Source organism: Nicotiana attenuata, chromosome 7, assembly GCF_001879085.1.
Source record: "Nicotiana attenuata strain UT chromosome 7, NIATTr2, whole genome shotgun sequence".
NCBI classification, from domain to species: Eukaryota; Viridiplantae; Streptophyta; class Magnoliopsida; order Solanales; family Solanaceae; genus Nicotiana; species Nicotiana attenuata.
In genome coordinates, this window is record NC_031995.1 from 114,206,156 (window position 1) to 114,226,760 (window position 20,605).

General features: G+C 35.1%; 1 protein-coding gene across 1 annotated transcript; it reads left to right on the forward strand.

Moving 5' to 3' along the window:
* On the forward strand, positions 8,072 to 9,399 carry LOC109230638 (protein PSY1-like). The gene is made up of 2 exons (XM_019396095.1): positions 8,072 to 8,194; positions 8,938 to 9,399. The coding sequence occupies exons 1-2, from the start codon at positions 8,092 to 8,094 to the stop codon at positions 9,066 to 9,068; spliced, it is 234 nt and encodes a 77-aa protein (XP_019251640.1). The 5' UTR covers positions 8,072 to 8,091; the 3' UTR covers positions 9,069 to 9,399.

Here is a 20,605-nt window from a genome sequence, read left to right on the forward strand (position 1 = left end):
TTTTACGGGAGTTCAAGCATAATTATGCTGGAACTCCCGCAAATTTTACGGGAGTTCAGGCAAGTATAATTGTCCAGTATAATATACTGGAGTTTGGAGCACTGGTGCTCCAGTCTCCCGCAAATTTTACAGGAGTTAGCAAAGTATACCGGTCCAGCATAATATGCTGGAGTTCGTACACAAATGCACCAGAACTCCCGTATATTATACTGGACCGGTCCCTGTTGCAGCAAAATAGTGGCTATTTTTCATTGACTTGATAAACGCTGGTTATTTTTCATTGACCAGTGTGTAAACTGGCTATACCATGACATTTTAACGACCTTTCTTCTCATAAATAACCTCTTCTTTGGCGTGTCGTAAACTCGTGAAGCAAACTTGTTTATTCAGTATATATCAATAAGGAGAAATAAGCAGTCGTCACGATTAAGAAGCTATTCTAGTTTAGTAATTAGTATGATTTAAATGGATCAAATAATAGTTGTTTAATAAGATTCCAAGGTTCATTTTGCAGAACTTCAGAGTTTTGGACATCTTGCTTGTTATTTTATTCTTTTCCTAAATTTTTTCTTATAGGGTCCGGTAGATGAAAGTTCAATAATTTCCTTAGGCTTTGCGGTATTGGTTCATACTAATTTTAGGATTAGCACGATTGCTCGTAAAAATAGCACGGGCTAGTAAGTTTTCGGACTGGTCATTCATAAATAGCCGGCGTTTGCAAAATCATTGAAAAATAGTTACTATTTTGCTGCAACACGAAAAGTTCCAGCATAATATACTGGAGATCGGTGCACTTGTGTATGAACTTCCAGCATATTATGCTGGTACTCCAACACGCGGAAAGTTCCAGCATAATATACTGGAGATTGGAGCACCTATGTATAAACTTCCAGCATATTATGCTGGAGTCCAGTATATTATACTGGAATTCAGGTATATTATAATGGAGTGTTTTCCGGATTTTGAACAGTGTTTTCGTGCAGATTCATCTTTGCATGAAAAATGGCTAAATTTCGATTATTTTTGAAACTGTGGCTAGTTTTGAATGATAACTCGTAAATTTGCCTATTTTTGAATTTCACCCGAACTGCACGAACCGCTCAAGATAGAGAGATGTTTGTTAGACTTGGCTAATTAACGGTCCTTATGTTTGTGTACTATTAATCTATTAGCATAATTTCCTCGTATTAATGATCCTTTCAGGTAGTAGTGTGATGAGATATTTTTTATTTTATCGTGTTACTGTCATTTTAACTTTGTTAATGATGAGTGTTGGTTTTCTCACGCACTCTGGCTTGGGGCTGTGACATTAATTAATTAATTTCTTGTTAGGTGCCTTTCAAATACATCCCTTGGCATTACATGTGCTAGTGTATTATTTGCAGGGATGGCCTCTTTTTGGCCACTCTTTAAATACTATTCCATTAGTTCAGTGATTTAACTATAAAAGTAATAGAATGAATTTTTCTTTGCAGACAATTTTTGAAATCATAATTTAAAGAATGGCCTCAAAATATATCATTTGTGCAAATGGCCCCATTTGAGTTGCAGAGACTCAGTTGCTGCAGCTAAGTGAAACAAGCCCGACAGAATGCCCTCCTCCCTAGAATCCTAGAGGCCCAGGCCCTCCATCATGTCATGTGGTTCAATTCAACTCTTTCCTTGGAGATGCCGGGTCGGTATATCCAATTATTCTAACTTTTATGCCCCACGTGTTTAAGGAGCATTTGCATCTATACCCGCTTTTTGGGTCACGTTTTAACTTGTGCCCGCTTTGTAAAAGAAAATTGCAAGCGTACCCACTTTTTCGCGTAACTTCAGCATACGGGGCTGAAGTAGCAAAGCCAATTACGCAAAACTTCAGCATTCTAGTAGACGGGCCTGAAGTAGCAAGTATGCTGAACCAAGTGTGCTGAAGTTTTTGTTTGTAATTGCTGAACTTAAGCATAGTAGCTGAAGTTTTGTTCTCTATTTGCTGAAGTTTTTGTTTGTAATTGCTGAACTTAAGCATAGTAGCTAAAGTTTTTTTCTCTATTTGCTGAAATTTTTGTTTGTAATTGCACTAAATAAGCTGAAGTTTTTTTGTCCTGGATTCATTAGTTTTGTCATTAAGCTTTTTCAAAAACTTCAGCAGAAGATGCTGAAGTTATTTAGTTCATTTGTAAAAACTTCAGCACTAAAAGCTGAAGTTTTTTTTTATCCTGGATTCATTAGTTTTGTCATAAAGCTTTTTCAAAAACTTTAGCAGAAGATGCTGAAGTTATTTAGTTCATTTGAAAAAACTTCAGCACTATACAAGCTGAAATTTTTGAAAAAGCTTTCTAACACACTAGATAAATAATCAGATTGCCAACATTATCTAAATCATAAATTTTGGAAATAATAAATGTGAAAAGAACAGAATTATCATTGTCTACTAACTTACGTACGTGAAAATATTCACAAATTATTGTCTACTAACTTACGTAATTATTTATAATTTATTTTTAAATAATCTGATAAACATATTTATGGCAATCATCCCATGAACTGAAGTTTCATAGCAGCACCAACAGTAGCAGAAGAAAGAAGAAGAAGAAGAAAACAAAGGAGGAGAAGGAGGAGGAGAAAGGGGGCTGACGTTGTTTAAAAGTGGGTACAAGTTAAACTTTTTAAAAAAAATGGGTATAGATTAACTGGGGGCGACCAAATAGGACGCCCCGTGCAATTTTTACCCTGTTTAATTGAGTTACCCACTCCTATTGGTTTATTTTTCAATCAGAAAACATAAGATATCTTTTGTTTAATCAATTCGGTATGCGAATTTTATTGATATGCTAATCCAAATTCGCGTTGCCTAGGATCTATAAAAGGAGAAGCATTTAATAGAATTTCTTCATTCACATGTTTCTAATTCGAGACATCTGACTAAATTGTGATGTTGGATAGGTAATTTCTCTTTAAAATTGTGAATGTTGCCTTTTCTCTACAAAGATTAGACTTATGATTGGCATACAACATATCGTTGTATTGCAACATCCATTATAGAATGTACAGGTTGCCTTTGAACAAAAGATGAAAGAAACATTTTGAAGCAAATAGAGTAGCAAGTTTTCCCAAAATTTAAAGTTTGTCGTGTCTGAAAGAAACAAAAGGGGCCATGTGATATTTGTTTGTGCATGTTTTGGCAAGGACGTTTTTTATCCGAGTGATCCAGAAGACTCCAGTCCAAAGAAGTAACTGCAAGACTTGGAGATAATTAGTTCGAACAGTCCATAAAATGATAATCCTAAGAATTCAACTTATATCACTACAGCAAATTTGATTATTAGTGATGAATTATTTCGTCACCCAAAGTTTATTTTTCGTCACCAAAGAACTTTTGTGACGAAAGTTTTTTTGTCAATCGTTCGTCCTTAAAACACCATCACTAATAATATACAAAGACAATTTTGTGCTTCGTCGCTAAATAAAATTATATTAACTACGAAATTTTTTTTCGTCCCTAAATATAAAGTATTTACGACAAACTTGTTTGTCACAAAAAATATGAAAAAAATCGTAGTTAATAGTGTAGTTTCGTCACTAAAAAGTACATTAATGCCGACAAAACTACCTCGTCACTAACTATTAGTTTAATTAGTGACGATGCAATTTTGTCACTAAAGACTATCTTTTATAGACAAAAAAGTATTTCATCCCTAAATAGATAAATTAGTAACAACTTAGCTTTTTTTAAAAAATATATAATTTTGTAATGGAAAACTATTATTTTGTCGCAAAAAGTATTTCTTTCAATGATAAAATAAAATTGTTACTATAATAATCATGATTAATGACAATTACAATTGACATAAAATAAAGTAAATTCGTAGTCAATAAAAAGGTGAACCGCGAGTAAACTAATTGGAAATAATATAATAATACATACAAGGTAACAACAAAAATTTGCACCCATGATCATAAAATTAAGAACTATACCATATTACAATAATATCTCTTACAAACTCCTAAAACTAAAACACATAAATAAAGTAAAGTTTATCTAACGCGAAGTCTAATCAAAATACATGAATATTGATTATAAAAAAAAAGTATGTTGCTTCTCCAAATGCTAATGTGTGTCTAATAATTTTCATCTTCATGTACCTGAGAATAGGAAGAAAAAAAAAGTTATAATTTTAGTACATACTTAATGATCACATAATTTAGAAAACATATATTTTAAATGTTATTTATAAATCAAATATTAATTAATAATTAATAAGAATAATAGAACGAGAAATAAGTACTGATAAAGATACTTACTCCAATTCTTCTTTGGCTATAACCATATTCATACTAAGAGATAAAATTTTGAGCTGTTAACCTCTCAAAAATTAGAGAACAATAGACAAAATTTCTTCATACCCTTACAATAAAATTAAAATAAATAAAAACACAGTAATACATACATGTCATATGCCATCTGGAGATACCCAAATTTATAATGCCCTAAATACATATCGAAAGAAAGTAAAGTAAATTATATACCTTGTCTTGAAATGCCCATCATCCCAGATTAGGTCTTCTATGCTGTTAAATCAAGAAAAAGTTTTGGAGAATAAACACACATGCACATACAGAGAGATTGAGAAAGTGAGAGACAGAAGTAATATATTGATAGTGAAAATGATAACAGACTTTACTTGGGCAAGGGTTTGATTGGGGGTTGAAGATCTCATAAAGAGATATGAGGAGGAAAATTGAAAATAACGGTAGTAGTCAATAAAAAGAGGGATTTGGGAAAAAGGGAGGGAAATTTGCCGCTACGTTTTTCGTCAACTTTGAAGAAAAATTTGAAACCAAAAAAAGTTGCAAGAAAATTAAGAATTTTATTTTATGGCAAAAAGAAATTAAGTATGTTATCAATGATAAAAAAAAATTCACTGTAATAACTATGAAAATATATTGTTGTCAATTTATCTACACTTTGAACATATTGTATTACCACAAGATTAAAAATTTTGTTAGCATAGCAATTCATGATTATTATCATATATACCAATAATTAAATTAAATTGCTGCCATTTATTAAAATTAACAAAATATTACGGACTTTGTGGGGAAAAGAATTATTGTTGTCAACTGCTTAAAAAAAGCTAAAGCTAATAAGTGGCAATGTAAGTCTAGAAATAACCAATACTGAGTTAATATTTTATAATAAATAACTTAATATAAGTTGTCATTTGTTGGACAAATACAAAGGAAGAAAAAATAATTAATGATAACTCATTTAGAATATATTTTGTCTTCTACTATTTCATCCGTATTACTTTAAGTCTATGTTTATACCAATTCGTTTCTTAATACTATATTGGAACTAATGTTACTAATTAAATGAATATTCATAAATATTAGAGCAATAATTAAATAATTATTTTATTTATTGTGAACTTTATTTTGGAAAGGATAAAAAGGTGAACGAAATTTCGCTAAGGTTTTTTTGTACTTTTAATATATTATAGATAATACAGTTAGAGCCCATTTGGATTAGCTGATTGTAAATAGCTGATAAGCTTGAAGTGCTGAAAAGCTTTCCTATGTGCTGGAACTGATTTTTAAAATAAGTATTTACGTGTGTTGGATAGAAGTGTTGAAACTGATAATAAGCAGTTGATGTGTCTGATAAAAAGTGCTGATAAGTTATTCTTTTGTTAAAATGACTAAACACTCTTAAATTCTTTTTCAAAAGATTATAAATTAAAAAAAATATTTGTAAAGAAAAGAATTTAACAACGAATATGGATTGAAGAAATTCGGAAAATTTATTTTGAGAAAAAGTATTTTGTGAATTAGAAAATATTATTAAGGATAAACTACTAAAAGTGTCGGTTAAACTAAAAGTACTTATAAGCTGAAAAGCTATAAGTTGGGGGTGACCAACTTATGGCTTATGACTGATTTTAGCTTATAAGCACTTGGCTTATAAGCACTTAAGGTGTTTACCAAATGCGTAAATAAGCCAAATGTGCTTATAAGCCAGTTTGACCAGCTTATAAGCTTAGCCAAACACCCTTTTAATCACCAAGCTTTTTCACCGCTAAAATATAGTAACTAATTTTAGACAAATAATGATTTTCACTAGTTGCCTACAATATTAGAGATGAAACTAGCTTGTCACCAATAATATTAAATATTGTGACTAATGTTACTAAATAACTAACGACAATCCATCTTTTTGGTGGAAAACCTGAGTAGATAAAATTTTCTACGAAATATTTGTTTCTTCACTAAATGTATGTGCATGTGCATTTAAGTACGACTCGAATTTTTGTTCCAAAAAATCAATACTTAGTGATGAACTTTTTATGGTACCTAATAATTTCATAGGTCAAATAGAGATGATACACTAATCGTCACTAATTTGTTTATGCTATTAGTGACAAAAACTAAGGTTGCAAAAAATATAAAACTTTTAGTGACGAAACTATTTCGTAGTGAAAATATAACTAATTTTAAGACGAACAATTATTTGTCACCAATTGTCTACAACATTAATGACGAAACAATTTGTCACAAATAATATTAATTTTGTGGCTAATATTAATCAAATTTTGGCGCCAATTCATTTTTTTGTGGGAAACTTTAGTAGACAAAAATTTTGCTACGAAATTTATGTTTTGTCACTAAAAGTATGTGCCTCATGTATTTAAGTACGAAATATAATTTTTGTCACAAAAATGAATAATTAGTGACAAATTTTCTATTGTAGCTAATATTTTCGTGGTTAAAAATCACATTTATTGTAGTGTATATTTATTAGTAATAGTGTAAAATGTTTCTTGCACTATCACTCTATCAGTATATTTTAATATGTTATAACACATAATCTATCTTATTTTTCAAATTACTAATCCTATTTTATAGATACGGATAGTTTGTTATCTTCGAGATACCTTATAGTGTAATAAAAGTTCTTTTAAACTGTCAATATATGGAAGTCAAAATCCGTTATCCTAATACAACTATATGAGATGTGAGCAGGGGAGGATGCAGCGTAGGAGTGCCGGCTTCAACTGAACCCAGTATTTTCGATCCGAAACATAAATTTATATGTAAAAATCTACCAAAACAAAACTGCAAAAACTGGTAGATATGAACTCATAACTTTAAAATATAATGGGTTCAATGCTAAGAAATTAAGAGGTTGAACCATAGAATTCGAATCCTAGATCCGCCTCTGGCTGTGAGCATCAGATATTACTCGTAAAGCCGACTATGTATTAGAGAATTACTTGGGAGTAATGCGACTACTAGTTTAAATTTTAGCAACATTAAATCTAATCAATGTATTGTTGTGAGAACCTGGAAGATGCTCGATCTTAATCTTTTATATTAATTTGCATGAACTACTTTTCTCATTTTTCACTTGATTCTGATTTAGTTTGCACGTATTGCTCACATGTCAACTAAAATGCATGGAGATTTCTATTAGCTAGCTAGTTTTTCTTCCAGTTGACGTTGCAGTTTAATTTGTTTCCTGAAGATAACATAACAAGTTCAGAGTTTTGGTTTTTCCACTCTTATTAAGAATAAATAAATTGAGCTTTTGACTTAATGATACAGCGATTTCAAATCGAAGCAATGCCCATACATATCACTTCAAAAACAAATTGTGTGCCTGCTAGCTGTGTCTGATAGTGTACTGTACACTATAACTAGCTTAGTCATTTTGATGATAGGAGATGGGGGAAGTTATTATGTGGTCCGGCCTTTTTTTTGACCCCACGCATAGCGGGAGCTTAGTGTACCGACCCATTTGAGCTCATTATCAAAAAGCAAATTGTGAAGTGAAAAGTTTCAGTTATGATGAGGAAAAAAAGGTTGTGCATTTTTCTTTCTTTACGGTGAAGAGGGGCCATAAAATTGATGATTCCATTCTGAGCAAAGAAAACTAGAGCAACTTCTCGTTGACCCAAATTAGACGGTTAATTAGATATATATCCATCATTTGTTTCGTAGCTACGTAAAGGTCACCAGTTGCCAATGTCAACGTCTATTACAGGACTGCATTATAAATAAAGGAAGCCTTTTGGTTCTCTGCCTCATTATTTTCCAACAGATCGAGAGATGGCGGCTGGTCTTGGGTTTCGACGCTATTTATTGTGCATCTTGTTTCTTCTTTCAATCACTATATTTTGTGTTTCTGCCCGTAACTTCATTTCTCTCTCAGGTATATACTATGCGTCCATTCCTTTATATAGCGACTTTTATCTCTCTGTCTTTTCATCCTTTGTCACGTACCTAGTGGAAGTAGTAGTTTTTATTTTTGTTGGTATAATTATTTGTTTGAAATTCATTGGTCCAACTAACTGCATAAATTTCTTAAAAGAGGAAAGCAATCTCTACTAAAATTTTATTTATTTACAAAACTTTAAAACTATGAATCTGCCGTTTCCTAAAATTTAATGTACTGCAGTGTTCTTCGGGTGGTCGGCAATGTTTTTTTGGATTCATATGCAAATACTTGACGCCTTCAACTTTTGAACCGGAAGTTAATCTGAAATAGACTAATATGTTAAAAATTGTAGTAATACATAAATGGTATTGACAAGTGACAAAAAAGGCTCGATGTGATCAGTCGGTAGTATGATTCCATTTACTTTCTCCGTCCCAAATTATGTGATGGTATTTGATTAGGTACGTAATTTAAGGAAGAAAGATTTTAGAAATTTATGGTTTAAAACAACCCAAAGAGAGTTAAGTTACTTAGTAATATAAAAAGATACTATTCTTCTTAAGAGTAACACATAAATTAGGAGGGAGGGAGGGAGCAGTACATAAATCTGTACTAGTAATTACTATGAATACTGTGACGAATATTCTCATATAACATAGAACTTACATTTCCAGTTACTATACACTATACTGTGTGTTCTGGAAAGTGAAAATTTCTCTTCTTTTTTCCTTTTGCAGGGGAAGAGATGGAAATGCTACAAGTGAGTCCACAGGATTATGGTGAACCTTCCGCAAACAACAACCACTATCCTGGCAGGGGCAGGTTCAATGGTGGTGGCAGTGGCCGTGGCCGCAACAACTGGCCATGACAATTAATTATTCACTATATATCCTCATGAGCGCACATTTTCTGTACGTTGCACAATAAAAATCTGTTACCTCGTATATTTTGTACTCAGTTTGAATCCTCTGCTGTTCGTGCCATTCGTGTTATTTCATGCGTCTCTTATACATATTACAGAGAATTCTTATTCAACAAGTGTTAGTGAGGCATTAAAGGTCTAGGACCAATGATGAAGCAGTTTCATTATATTGACAAGAACTTCCTAAGATTGTTGATACAGTTTCGTCTTTGTACACCCAGAATAAATGTGATTTATATAATTAAGAATTATTAGCTATGGAAATAAATTTGTTTGCGGATTATATATTAATCATTTTATTTGAAAAGATTCTAATTTTCTTACATTTAGTGATTGGATGCATGAGTCATAAACTTAGTAACTAAAAAATATGAAGCTTGTAACAACGATTTGTCTACTAAACTTCCCCACCGGAAAAAATCGTTGGCTGAGTAATATTTAACTACAAATCGGAGTTATCAGCCATGTATTATTTTGAATTAATAACAACAAAGTTTCTTCATAAAAATACACTATTAAAATGGTACTACTACAAGTTTGTAGTTAGACAATACTCCTTCCGTCCCAATTTATATGGCGGTACTCGGATTTCGAGAAACAAACGAGTTTTTCTTTTATCTCAATTTTTTTGATTAATTCTTTGAAAGTTTTGAATTATAATTATTATGTATTATAGTACATTTTACATAATTTTCAAATATGTAAATTTTATTTCAAAAAAATTGAAATATTCTATGATAGAATTCATGGTCAAAATTAAGTAGTTTAAATCAGTATTTTAAAAGGCATTTTTGGGGCGAGCCCTGGGGCGAGGTGCACCAAAAACGCCCCGAGGCTATAGTGTGGGGCGAAAGTCTCAAGAAAGCGTATGCCTGGGTGTTCGGGGCGTACGCCCGGGCGTTTGAGGCGTAAGCCCCATAGACTTTTTCAAATTAAAACAAAATTTGTTGAATAAGTCTTTTATATAATACCCAAATTCTCAAAATTCAGCTTGGTAATTACTCAAAAGTTTTAAAAAGGAACTGAAATGTATTAAATTTAAACGACAAGACCTTTTTTATTGATTGAAGCTCTAATTCATGGTCTTTCCCAATTCTTTATCTTGTCCGCTAGTCTGCTAATATCTCCCAAAAGCAATGAATACTCAATTTATTTTTAAAAATACAAAAAGAACTCAATTCTCCTTCATAACAGCAAGTTCAAAGTTCAAATTGCAGGTTAGTCATCCTTTTTGTTCCTCCATGTAGAAACCTTTATTCTTTTCGACTCAAGTTACTTGTGCTTTTATGTAGTGTATATTAGATTATTTTGACTAATTTTTGTGGGGATGAAGCAATGTATGTATCTATATATATATATATATATATATATACCGTAATTATATTATTTTATAAAATATAAAAATAAAATATCTATGGGGCTTATGCCCCGTGCCTCAGGGCTTACGCCTCGTTAAGGCATATATAAAACGTCTCGTCTTACGCCCACGCCTTTTAAAACACTGGTTTAATCTCCAAATCCGCAAATTGTCACATAAATTGGAATGGAGGAATTATGAACATTGAACTTTAGTCACACAATTTTTATTAATTACAATAGCTTTTGCCATTCACAGTGTATGTCATATTTCTTCATGTGGGGTAATTTCAAAAAATCTCAATAAAAATAAAAAAGGTACTAAATTAAGGTGTCAACTAGACCAGTCCGTTCAGGAACAGGCCATATCTTTTTAGAAAAATTTTCATAAAGCATTATCTTTTAGTGATAATTAGCTATCTGTAGATACCATTTGCTATATTACTGATTGTAGATACGTTTTCTGTTGTTATAAGATGTATTAGATGTATTTAAGCACCGTATTCATGAATACAATAGTAAAAATAGGCGTGAATCAGGGAAGTCCAGCTAATCAGTTGTTGTATTCGAGTGTATTAGACTGTATTCATGGCGTGAAACATGGGATTTCAGCTGGACAAATTATTGTATTCGACTGTATTCACGGCGTGAAACAGGGGATTGCACTATTTTTAAATGGAAAGTGAATCAATTAACATAATAGACTCCTAATATAACTCAACAAACTCAACTATAACACACAAATTTTGTATTTCCAGTTATAAAAAAGATTCTCAACCGAAAAACACCCCAAAAACATAGCAATCTTCAGAGAAATTATATAATACATCTGAATACATAAATTATATAAATTAAAAAAATATATGAATATATTCATAGAATACAACGAGAAATTGAATACAATAAAATACATGGAATACAACGAGATACATTGAAATACAATGAAAAAAAAGACAATGAATACAATGAAATACATGATAATACAATCCCACACCCGACTCTTCAGACCCCAATTTCCTCAGTCCCAGACCAACTTCAGAAACAACAATCAGCCCAAAAAAATTCCCAATAGAGAAACGAAGAAAGTCAAAGATAATTCGCGATAGAAAATTAAGAACTGGGCTTGTGAAGCAGGATCCACCAAACTTTGAGATTGGATGGAAGAGAACAAAGACTAATTTCCGGCATCATAGAAAATCTGGTAGCCTAATTTCTGACGGAGATTGGATGAACAGATGTTTGCCTAACCTCTACGGCAGCATAGAAAATCTGAATGGACTCTGTCCAAATTGTCGAAACCATATGTCAACATATTTGACGTGGTAACATATATGCGTGCTCCGATGGAATTGGAGAAATTGGGATTGGAGAGAACGTAGGTGATGTGGGTGAGAGGAATTTTGAGATTGAGCATCGTGTTTTCAGGGAATTGGGGAAGAGAATAGCATATATCAAAGTAGAGAGAGAAAAAAAAAATAGTGTAACTGAATATCGTATTTAGTGGCTTAGGGTTAGGAGGTAACCAAAATTAGATATTTTGCTATAAACATTAAAAAGTATCTATAGAATATAATTTTTTTAAATGATATTTATTTAAACTAAATAAGGTGTTAACCTTTCCATCTTTTTACCACGGTCCAGGACCCGGCCCACGCCCTTACTAATCAAAAACTGTCAATAAGACGAGCAACAAAATGCATGAAGAACAGAAAAAGTTGTTAGCTTGGCCTGGTGGTAAGTTATAATCGTGCTCATTGTATCATGTGCAAATATCACTTATCGTAGTTAGTGGTGGCAAAATAGATTAAAAAAATAATTATTCATTTATTAGGGTGAAATTTAAAAATAGCAAGATTTACAAGTGTAACTGAAAAATTGCGACAGTTTCAAAAGTAATCGAAATTTAACCATTTTCATGTAAAGATAAATCTGAAAGAAAACACTATTCAAAATCCAGAAAATATTCCAGCATAATATACTGGAGTTCGAATTTTTTACATGTGAACTTCCAGCATAATATACTAGAGCTCCAGCATAATATGCTGGAAGTTCATACATAGGTGCTCCAATCTCCAGTATATTATGCTAGAACTTTCCGTGTGTTGGAGTTCCAGCATAATATGCTGGAAGTTCATACACAGACACACCAATCTCCAATATATTATGCTGGAACTTTCCGTATTGCAGCAAAATAGTGGCTATTTTTAATGACTTTGCAAAAATATTTTTTCAATTACCAGTCCGAAAAGTGCTATTTTCGCTCATACTATTCATTAAAAGATAGGTTAAATAATAAACTTTTTATAAATGGGTCAAATATGGATAGGATTATTATCCATTTAAAAATGGATAACCAATGTGTTTAACTTTTACGATTATAAAAACATATATTAGGCCCGATACCCCCCCCCCCCCCCCGTTCGTCAACATAAAAAAAATACACCATCAAATCATACAATTACTGGGAATGCAACTGCAAGTAATTCATGATAAAAACATGTTCCACATGTTTAATGGGCTCAAAGACTCGTTGGAAAGTAATCCAATTGGTCTGCAACTATGTGGAGCAAAAGAGAAGTAGGTCGTCCTGAAACTTATTTTCCTTTGGGATTAATTAGCAAAAGTTTCACGGGCACCCAAGTTTTTCACTACCATTTAATTTGTACCCATTTTTTTTTTAAAGAAGTTTCACTGGTACTAAATTTTGGATAACTTCAGATACGCTTTTCTCTTCGTCTTGTATTCATGTCTCATGTATTCAGAAGCTTCACTGCTGTTTTCTTCTTTTTTGCATAAATTCAGGAGCCGTTTGGTTTCTTCTTCTTCTTAGTTACAGAACACTATTGTAGGTTGTCCTTACGGTTTCTTCTTCTTCTTCTTCTTCTTCTTCTTCTTCTTCTTCTTCTTCTTCTTCTTCTTCTTCTTCTTCTTCTTAGTTTCAAATTAGATTTGTTGTTGTTTTGATAATTTGATAATTGAGATTTGTTATTTATGATATTTGAAAGTCATATTTCAAATTTGAGCTCATTTGGAGTAGATTTGGGCGTTCAACTGTGTGTTGAATTATTGAAATTCGAAGAACAAGTTCATGTTTCAGAACTTAAGAACCGTTTTTTGAAGTTGCATTGAAGAGATAGATCTGTTTAAGATCTGATTTTTCTGAAGTTGCATTAGAAAGATAGAAAAACTTAGGATCTGATTTTCGAAGTTGCATTAAAGATATATAACTACTTAAGATCCAATTTTCTAAAGTTGCATTAGAAAGATAGAAGAACTTCATATCTGATCTCTAAAGTTGCATTGAAGAGATGGAACTACTTAAGATCTATTTTCCAAAGTTACATTAGAAAGATAAAAGAACTTCAAGTCTGATTTTGAAGTTGCATTAAAGAGATAGAAAATTCAGATAGGGTAAATTTTTGCAAATTCTTATGCAATACGTGTATAATTGTAGCCCCAAAAGTGGATATATGTGAACGTCCCCCAATTAATTGTATTGGAATAAATTCTCAAATACCTATGGAAGCCAAAAAAAAGTACTATTAGCTACATGATCCCTATTTTTGCTCTTCTACTTTTTTTTCTATCCTTTTTCTCGTCCCCTTTTCTCCTTTTATTTTCTATTTCCTTCGTTCTCTTTTTTCTCCTTTTCTTTTTTCTTTTTCGTGTTTTGTTTCTTTCTTTTCCTTTCTTTGTTCGTATTTTCTGATAGGCTTCAGAGTGGTTTTGGACTTAAGAAAATTGTTGTTTTTGGTGCAGGTCTCTGAGCTCGCAATTGCGAGGTCAGTGTCGCATTTGCGAACGTCCATGTCTTCTGTTAGGTTCGTATTGGCGAACAAGTAGTTCGCATTTGCAAAGTGGTACCGGGGGAGAGTGATCGCATTTGCGATCAAATTGTCGCAATTGCGGAAGTCCAATTTCGGATTTACGAACAAAACCATCGCATTTGCGATGTCAGCAGAGATGGGGGATCTTTGCATTTGCGGGTTCACAATTGCGACATCTGCGCCTGGAGAAAAGAAGGAAAAACGGAAATTAGCTTATTTCTTTCAAATTCTTAACCCTAAACATCTTAGAGGCGATTTTACCAAGAGCTTTTCTTCCTAAATTCATTGGTAAGTGACTATAGTCTACTTTCTTTCAATTAACCATTACATTTTCTAAGATTTCACATCAAATTTAGGATTTTCATGGTAGAAATTAGGGATTTGGGTAGAATCATTGTAAAATAGGAATTTAGACCTCGAACTGAGGTTGGATTTCGAATTGAATTGCATAACCGGGCTTGGGGGTGAATGGGTGATCGGGTTTTGGTCCAAACCTCGGGTTTTGACCAAGCGAGCCCGGACTTGACTTTTGTTGACTTTTAATAATGATCTCAATTGATCCTCTTTCATTTGTGGATAGTTTCTAAGGCTTATTTTGAATCATTTGGTTAATAATTTGCTAGATTTGGTTGGTTTGGAGGCTTGTTCGAAAGGCAAGGCCGTGGTTGAACTTTGAGTTGATTGCGGAGTGAGGTAAGTGTTGGGTCTAACCTTGATTTGAGGGTATTAGGAACCCTTGAGCTATGTGCTATGTGGATTTCATGAGTAGCGGCGTATATGCGAGGTGGCGAGTGTCTATATGCCGTCAATCACCTGTTTCTTCCATATCTGCCCGTATTTCATTAATTATAGCAGTCCATGTCTTGATTGTTACATGCATTAATTGCTTCCTATGCCTTAACTTGCTACTTGTCATTTATTAGTCTCGCATTATAAATGTTAATTTCTTCCATGCTCTAGTGCTTAATTGATATTTGCCTTAATTGTCTTGTATCCTTTAACTGTCATATATTTGACTTGCCTTGTTGCTCAGTATTGATCGTAGCCTTTCATGATTTAGTTCGAGATTCCTTCTTGAATTGTAGCTTTCATATTTTTTAATAGTAGGGATTCTTGTGATTCGAGTTGTTAAACGGATTGCACTTATTGATTTATTTATGGATCAGGTTGCACGCCTCAACGGATGGAATAAGGGAAGATTTATTTGATACGGTGGGATCGGGTTGCGCACTGCAACGAGTGAAATTTGCGTGCTGCAACAGTTTATGTGTTTCTATTCCTTACTGTATTGTGTTGGCTTCGATACTTTCGTACGAGACTCTAAGGATTGGTATTTCTGGCATTTACTAGTTTTCTTTGAGGATTGAGTTATTTTCATGAATTAGCTTCCTTATTTCGTTCCCGTATTTCCTTTCCTGTCATTATTCTATACTACGTACAGGTTATTGTAAGTGACCCGCCTTAGCCTCACAACTACTTTGTCGAGTTTAGGCTCGACACTTACATAGTAAATGGGGTCGGTTGTACTCATACTACACTCTGCACTTCTTGTGTAGATTTTGGAGTCGGTCCCAGCGGCAGTCAGTAGATTGCTCGGGTTGACTATCAGTACGGAGACTTGAGGTACAGCTGTTCGCTGTTCGCAACCCTTAACTCCCCTTCTACCTTATCTTAGCTGTGATTTTTTTTCTTTCAGACATCTTTATTTTCATTCAGACCTTTATCTTTATTATCCTAGTAGCTCGTGCACTTCTGACACCATATTAGGGATTGTATTAGATATTTCAAATGTTATGGCTTTTCGCACTTTATTCTGTTTTATCTCAATTATTTCAGTAATTGATATTAGTTAAATTTGATTTGTTCAAAATGGCTTTAAACTATTCTTATGTTGGCTTTCCTAGCAAGTGAAATGTTAGGCGCCATCACAGTCTTGAGGGTGGGATTTTTGAATCGTGACAAGTTGGTATCGGAGCACTAGGTTGCCTAGTTCTCACGAGTCACGAGCAAGCTTAGTAGAGCTTGGAGGATCGGTACGGAGACGTCTGTACTTATCTTCTAGAGGCTATGGAGTTTAGGAACAATTTCCCTTCTATTCTTCTCTATCCTGCGATTTTATTCTATCATTGATGATTGAACTCTTGTATTCTTGTTCTCTCACAGATGGCGAGAACACACACTGCATCTACTGCCAGATAGGAGTCGGAGCCCCCTGTGGCAGCTACGACTAGGGGCAGAGGTCGAGGCCGAGGTCGCGCTAGAGGCCAAGGCAGAGGCAGAGCTCAGCCTAGAGCTCGAGCAGCAACACCAACAGTGGAGCCTCAGGTATATTTTGATGAGAAGGTTCAAGCTCAGACTGTACCCATTGGACCAGCTCAGGTCCCGGAGGGGTTCATAGCCACTCCAGTGCTTCAAACCGCTCTAGTTCGTCTGGTGGAACTTATGGAGAGTGTGGCCCAGACCGGTACTTTTTCGGTGGAACCTACCGTCTCTCGGGATGGGGGAGGAGCACAGACTCTCGCTACTCAAACCCCGGAGCAGGTGGTTCCCTAGTTTCAGACTCCAGCAGCCCCACCAGTTGGGGTAGTTCAGCCGGTTATTGCAGCACAGGCTGGTGATAGGCCCGCTTTGTCTTTTGAGGCTATGTTGATGTTGGATAAGTTCACCAAGCTCTTTCATGTTCATTTCAGTGGTGCATCTTCTGAGGATCCACAAGATTCTTTGGACCGTTGCCATGAGGTATTGTGCAACATGAGTATAGTTGAGACCAATGGGGTCGATTTTGCTGCATTTCAAATTACTCGTTCCGCCCATAGATGGTGGAGAGATTATATGTTGACTAGACTAGCTGGGTCGCCTGCACTTACTTGGGATCAGTTCTCTCAGCTATTTCTAGAGAAGTTCATCCCTGTCACCCTGAGAGAGGAGTACCGCAGGCAATTTGAGCGACTTCAGCAGGGTGGTATGACTGTCACCCAGTACGAGACTCAATTTGTGGACTTAGCTCGCCATGCTACTATCTTGATTACTACTGAGAAGGAGAGAGTGAGGAGATTATTGATAGGCTCACTTACACTATCGAGCTTCAAATGGCCAAGGAGGCAGAGAGTGATATTTCTTTCCAAACGACCGTAAATATAGCTAGATAGATCGAGTTGGTTCGTGCTCAGGAGAGAGGGCTGGTGTTAGATAAGAGGCCTCGTCATTCAAGTAGTTTTAGTGGCGCCTCATCTGGAGGTAGGGGTACTTATGGTAGGGGCCATATTCCCAAGATATTTCATTCAGCGCTTCAGGCATCTCACAATGCTTCAGGGAGTCGTGGTCCTTATGTGCCTTACTCTAGGCAGCCAACCTACAGTGCACCATCAACTCTTATCAGTGCGTCTCTGATTCAGAATTATCACCATGGTTATCTGGCCCGTTCGGGTCAGCTTTAATTTCAGCAGCCATAGCAGCAGGATGGGTGTGTTGAATGTGGTGGTATTGAGCACATCAGGAGGTCATGTCCGAGATTACTGAGCAGCATACCATAGTAGAGTTTTTGTGTCATGGTTCCGGCATCGGTTACTCCACCGCTCGCTCAATCAGCTAGAGGCAGGGTTCAGGCAGACAGAGGTAGGGGTCAATCCATTGGAGGTAGAGGCCAGCCAGCTAGAGGCCATCCTAGAGATGTAGTTCAGAGTGGTAGGGCTGATAAGTGGGGATTTTGACTACTTATTTGCGCCTTTTAGCTTTCGTATTAGTCCAAAAGCGTTTAATTGTGTTCTCAAAAACTGATGAAATATGCTTAATTACATGAGTATTGTATAATGATCCACTAAGATGAAATCCAACTCAAGAAGGAGTGATCTGAACTCAAGGACAAAAACAGGCACTGAAGCTCAAAGTGCATACCGCAGAATATCATATGCCACCGCAGATTGTGAAGACAAGTTTATCAAAGACAAGTGCAAAGTGCGGTCCGAACATGAATTATGCGGCCGCAGAAGTTAAGCAAGAGCAGAAGTTCAGAGAGTTTGCATATCCAGTTCAAGGGAAGTGTGGACCACACATTATTGTGTTGTCGCAGAAGATCAACTATGCGGCCGTTAGTTGCATTTGTGCGATCCGCAAAACAGCTTTGTGCGGCCGCACCCAGAAATGTGCGGATTTCAGAAAATGAGAGATACGGTCGCGGTTCAGAATTGTGCGGCCGCAAGATTAAAATCCTGCGAAGCTGAAGCAAAGTGCGGAACACACATGGATTGTGTGGCCGCAGAACCTCTGGAAGGGCATTTTTGTCCAAAAATTCCAGCTTTGTATAAATAGAAGAGTTTTGCCTTTTTATGTTAATTTTGAATATCAGCAGCCACAGTAGACGTTTTTCTTTACCCTCTTTAGTACTTTTTGCCATGTTGAGCTTTGTGAACATAGATTTCATTATTTTAATTATCAATATGGGTTTAATTATCATTTCTTCTTCTATTCTTCTATTTTAAGCATGAGTATCTAGATTTTCACTAGGGTTGTGACCCAACCCTAGAGTGTAAGCTTAATGGGTGTTTGATTTATTGCTTGTTTATGGTTGGGTGTTTATTATTTAGCCTTGTTCTTGCTTTTAATTGTAGAATTAATGGTTGCAAATATTAGTTCATGCCTATTTGACTCGGTCTCTACTTGAGAAAGAGTGACTTAGTCTAGGAAAACTTGGCTAACAAGAAATTTAGGTAAATCAAGAGATTGATAGTCCTAATTAAAGGGTTGAATCTAGAGATAGTAAACCCCGACTTGAGATTTTTATCAACCGTTTTGTTCAATATCCATTTGGACTTGAGAAAGCCAAATTGGGCAAAATCACTCTCTCACCGAGAGGTATTTAGTGGGTACTTAAGTGTTGACAGCTATAATACACCCCGACCAACAAAACAAGCTTTAAAGTTTACAACCCGTTAGGCAAACACCTAGGTGAAGGTCATAGTTCTAGGCTTTTTATATCATTTGAAAAACAACATAAACAATTTCCTAGTTTTAATTATTCATCTTGCAATCTTAGTTTAAATTAGACTTAGAAACAACCAAAGTTTGTGGAAGTGCAATTTGAGATAGTTCAAGCTCATACGCTATAATATATACCCCTAAATCCCACTCTTAGCTCCCTGTGGAATTCGACCCCGACTCCTTGTTGGGTATTACTATTGCATCGACCGTTTCACAACCTCAAATAGAGGTATGACTTGGACGATATCAATTTTTGGTGTCGTTGCCGAATAAAGGGTATGCAAGCGCCATAGTCCCTCCCCGCATTAGGGCGGGAAACTTTAAAATCACGAATGTAATGCTCACATTGCTAGAGCAACGGGGATTCTTCACCGGGGCTCCGAGACAAAATGCATACAAACACTTGAAGTGGTTTGTGGACACTTGTTGGGGGAGTAAACAGACAAACGTATCCGAGGATGCTTTAAGGTTGAGGCTATTTCCTTTCTCTCGACGAGGGAAAGCCTTGGATTGGTTACAGAGATTTCCAAACCATTCCATCCATACATGGGATGAATTGGTGGAGAAATTTATTTCCAAGTTCTTTTCTCCCAGTCATATGGCTACTCTTAGAGACGAGATTTTAGCATTCAAACAAGAGCTCAATGAGTTGTTGCATGAAATATGGGAGAGGTACCGAACAATGGTCAAAGAGTGACCCAATAATGACATGATAGAGGCTATGATTCAATAAACTTTCTCTTGGGGGATCAATACTACCAATCAATACATGTCAACCAACTTTCCGGTGGAAATTTCATGACAATGCCGTATGCGGAAGCTTGTGAGATTTTAGATGAAATGGCGGATACTTTATCGACATGGCAAAGTAGAGCAAATGTTCCTCAATGTGATCCGAACGTGATTCACCTACATAAATAATTGCATGATCATGGGCAAGCCATTGCCGAGTCAACCACCATAATGAATCAATTAGCCAAGGATCAACCTCAACAAGTGAAAAATCCGAAGCAAGTCAACGCCATGGAGGGAGTTAGTATGATGGTGAACAAGAGAAGGTAAAAGGGTCCACAAGTGCAAAACCGTGTGGAGAATTATGTGCAAGAAGATAGTGGGTTTGATCAAGATGAATCCTACAATGAACAAGAGGAGGAATGTAATACGCGAATAACTTTTAAGGGCAAAGCAACAACTCTCAAAGCCCGAATCAACAACAATAGCGACCTCAAGGTAATCAAGGTAATTGGAATTCTAACAACCAAGGTAATTGGAATTGTGGTAACAACCAAGGGAATTGGAATGGTGGAAATAACCAAGGAAATT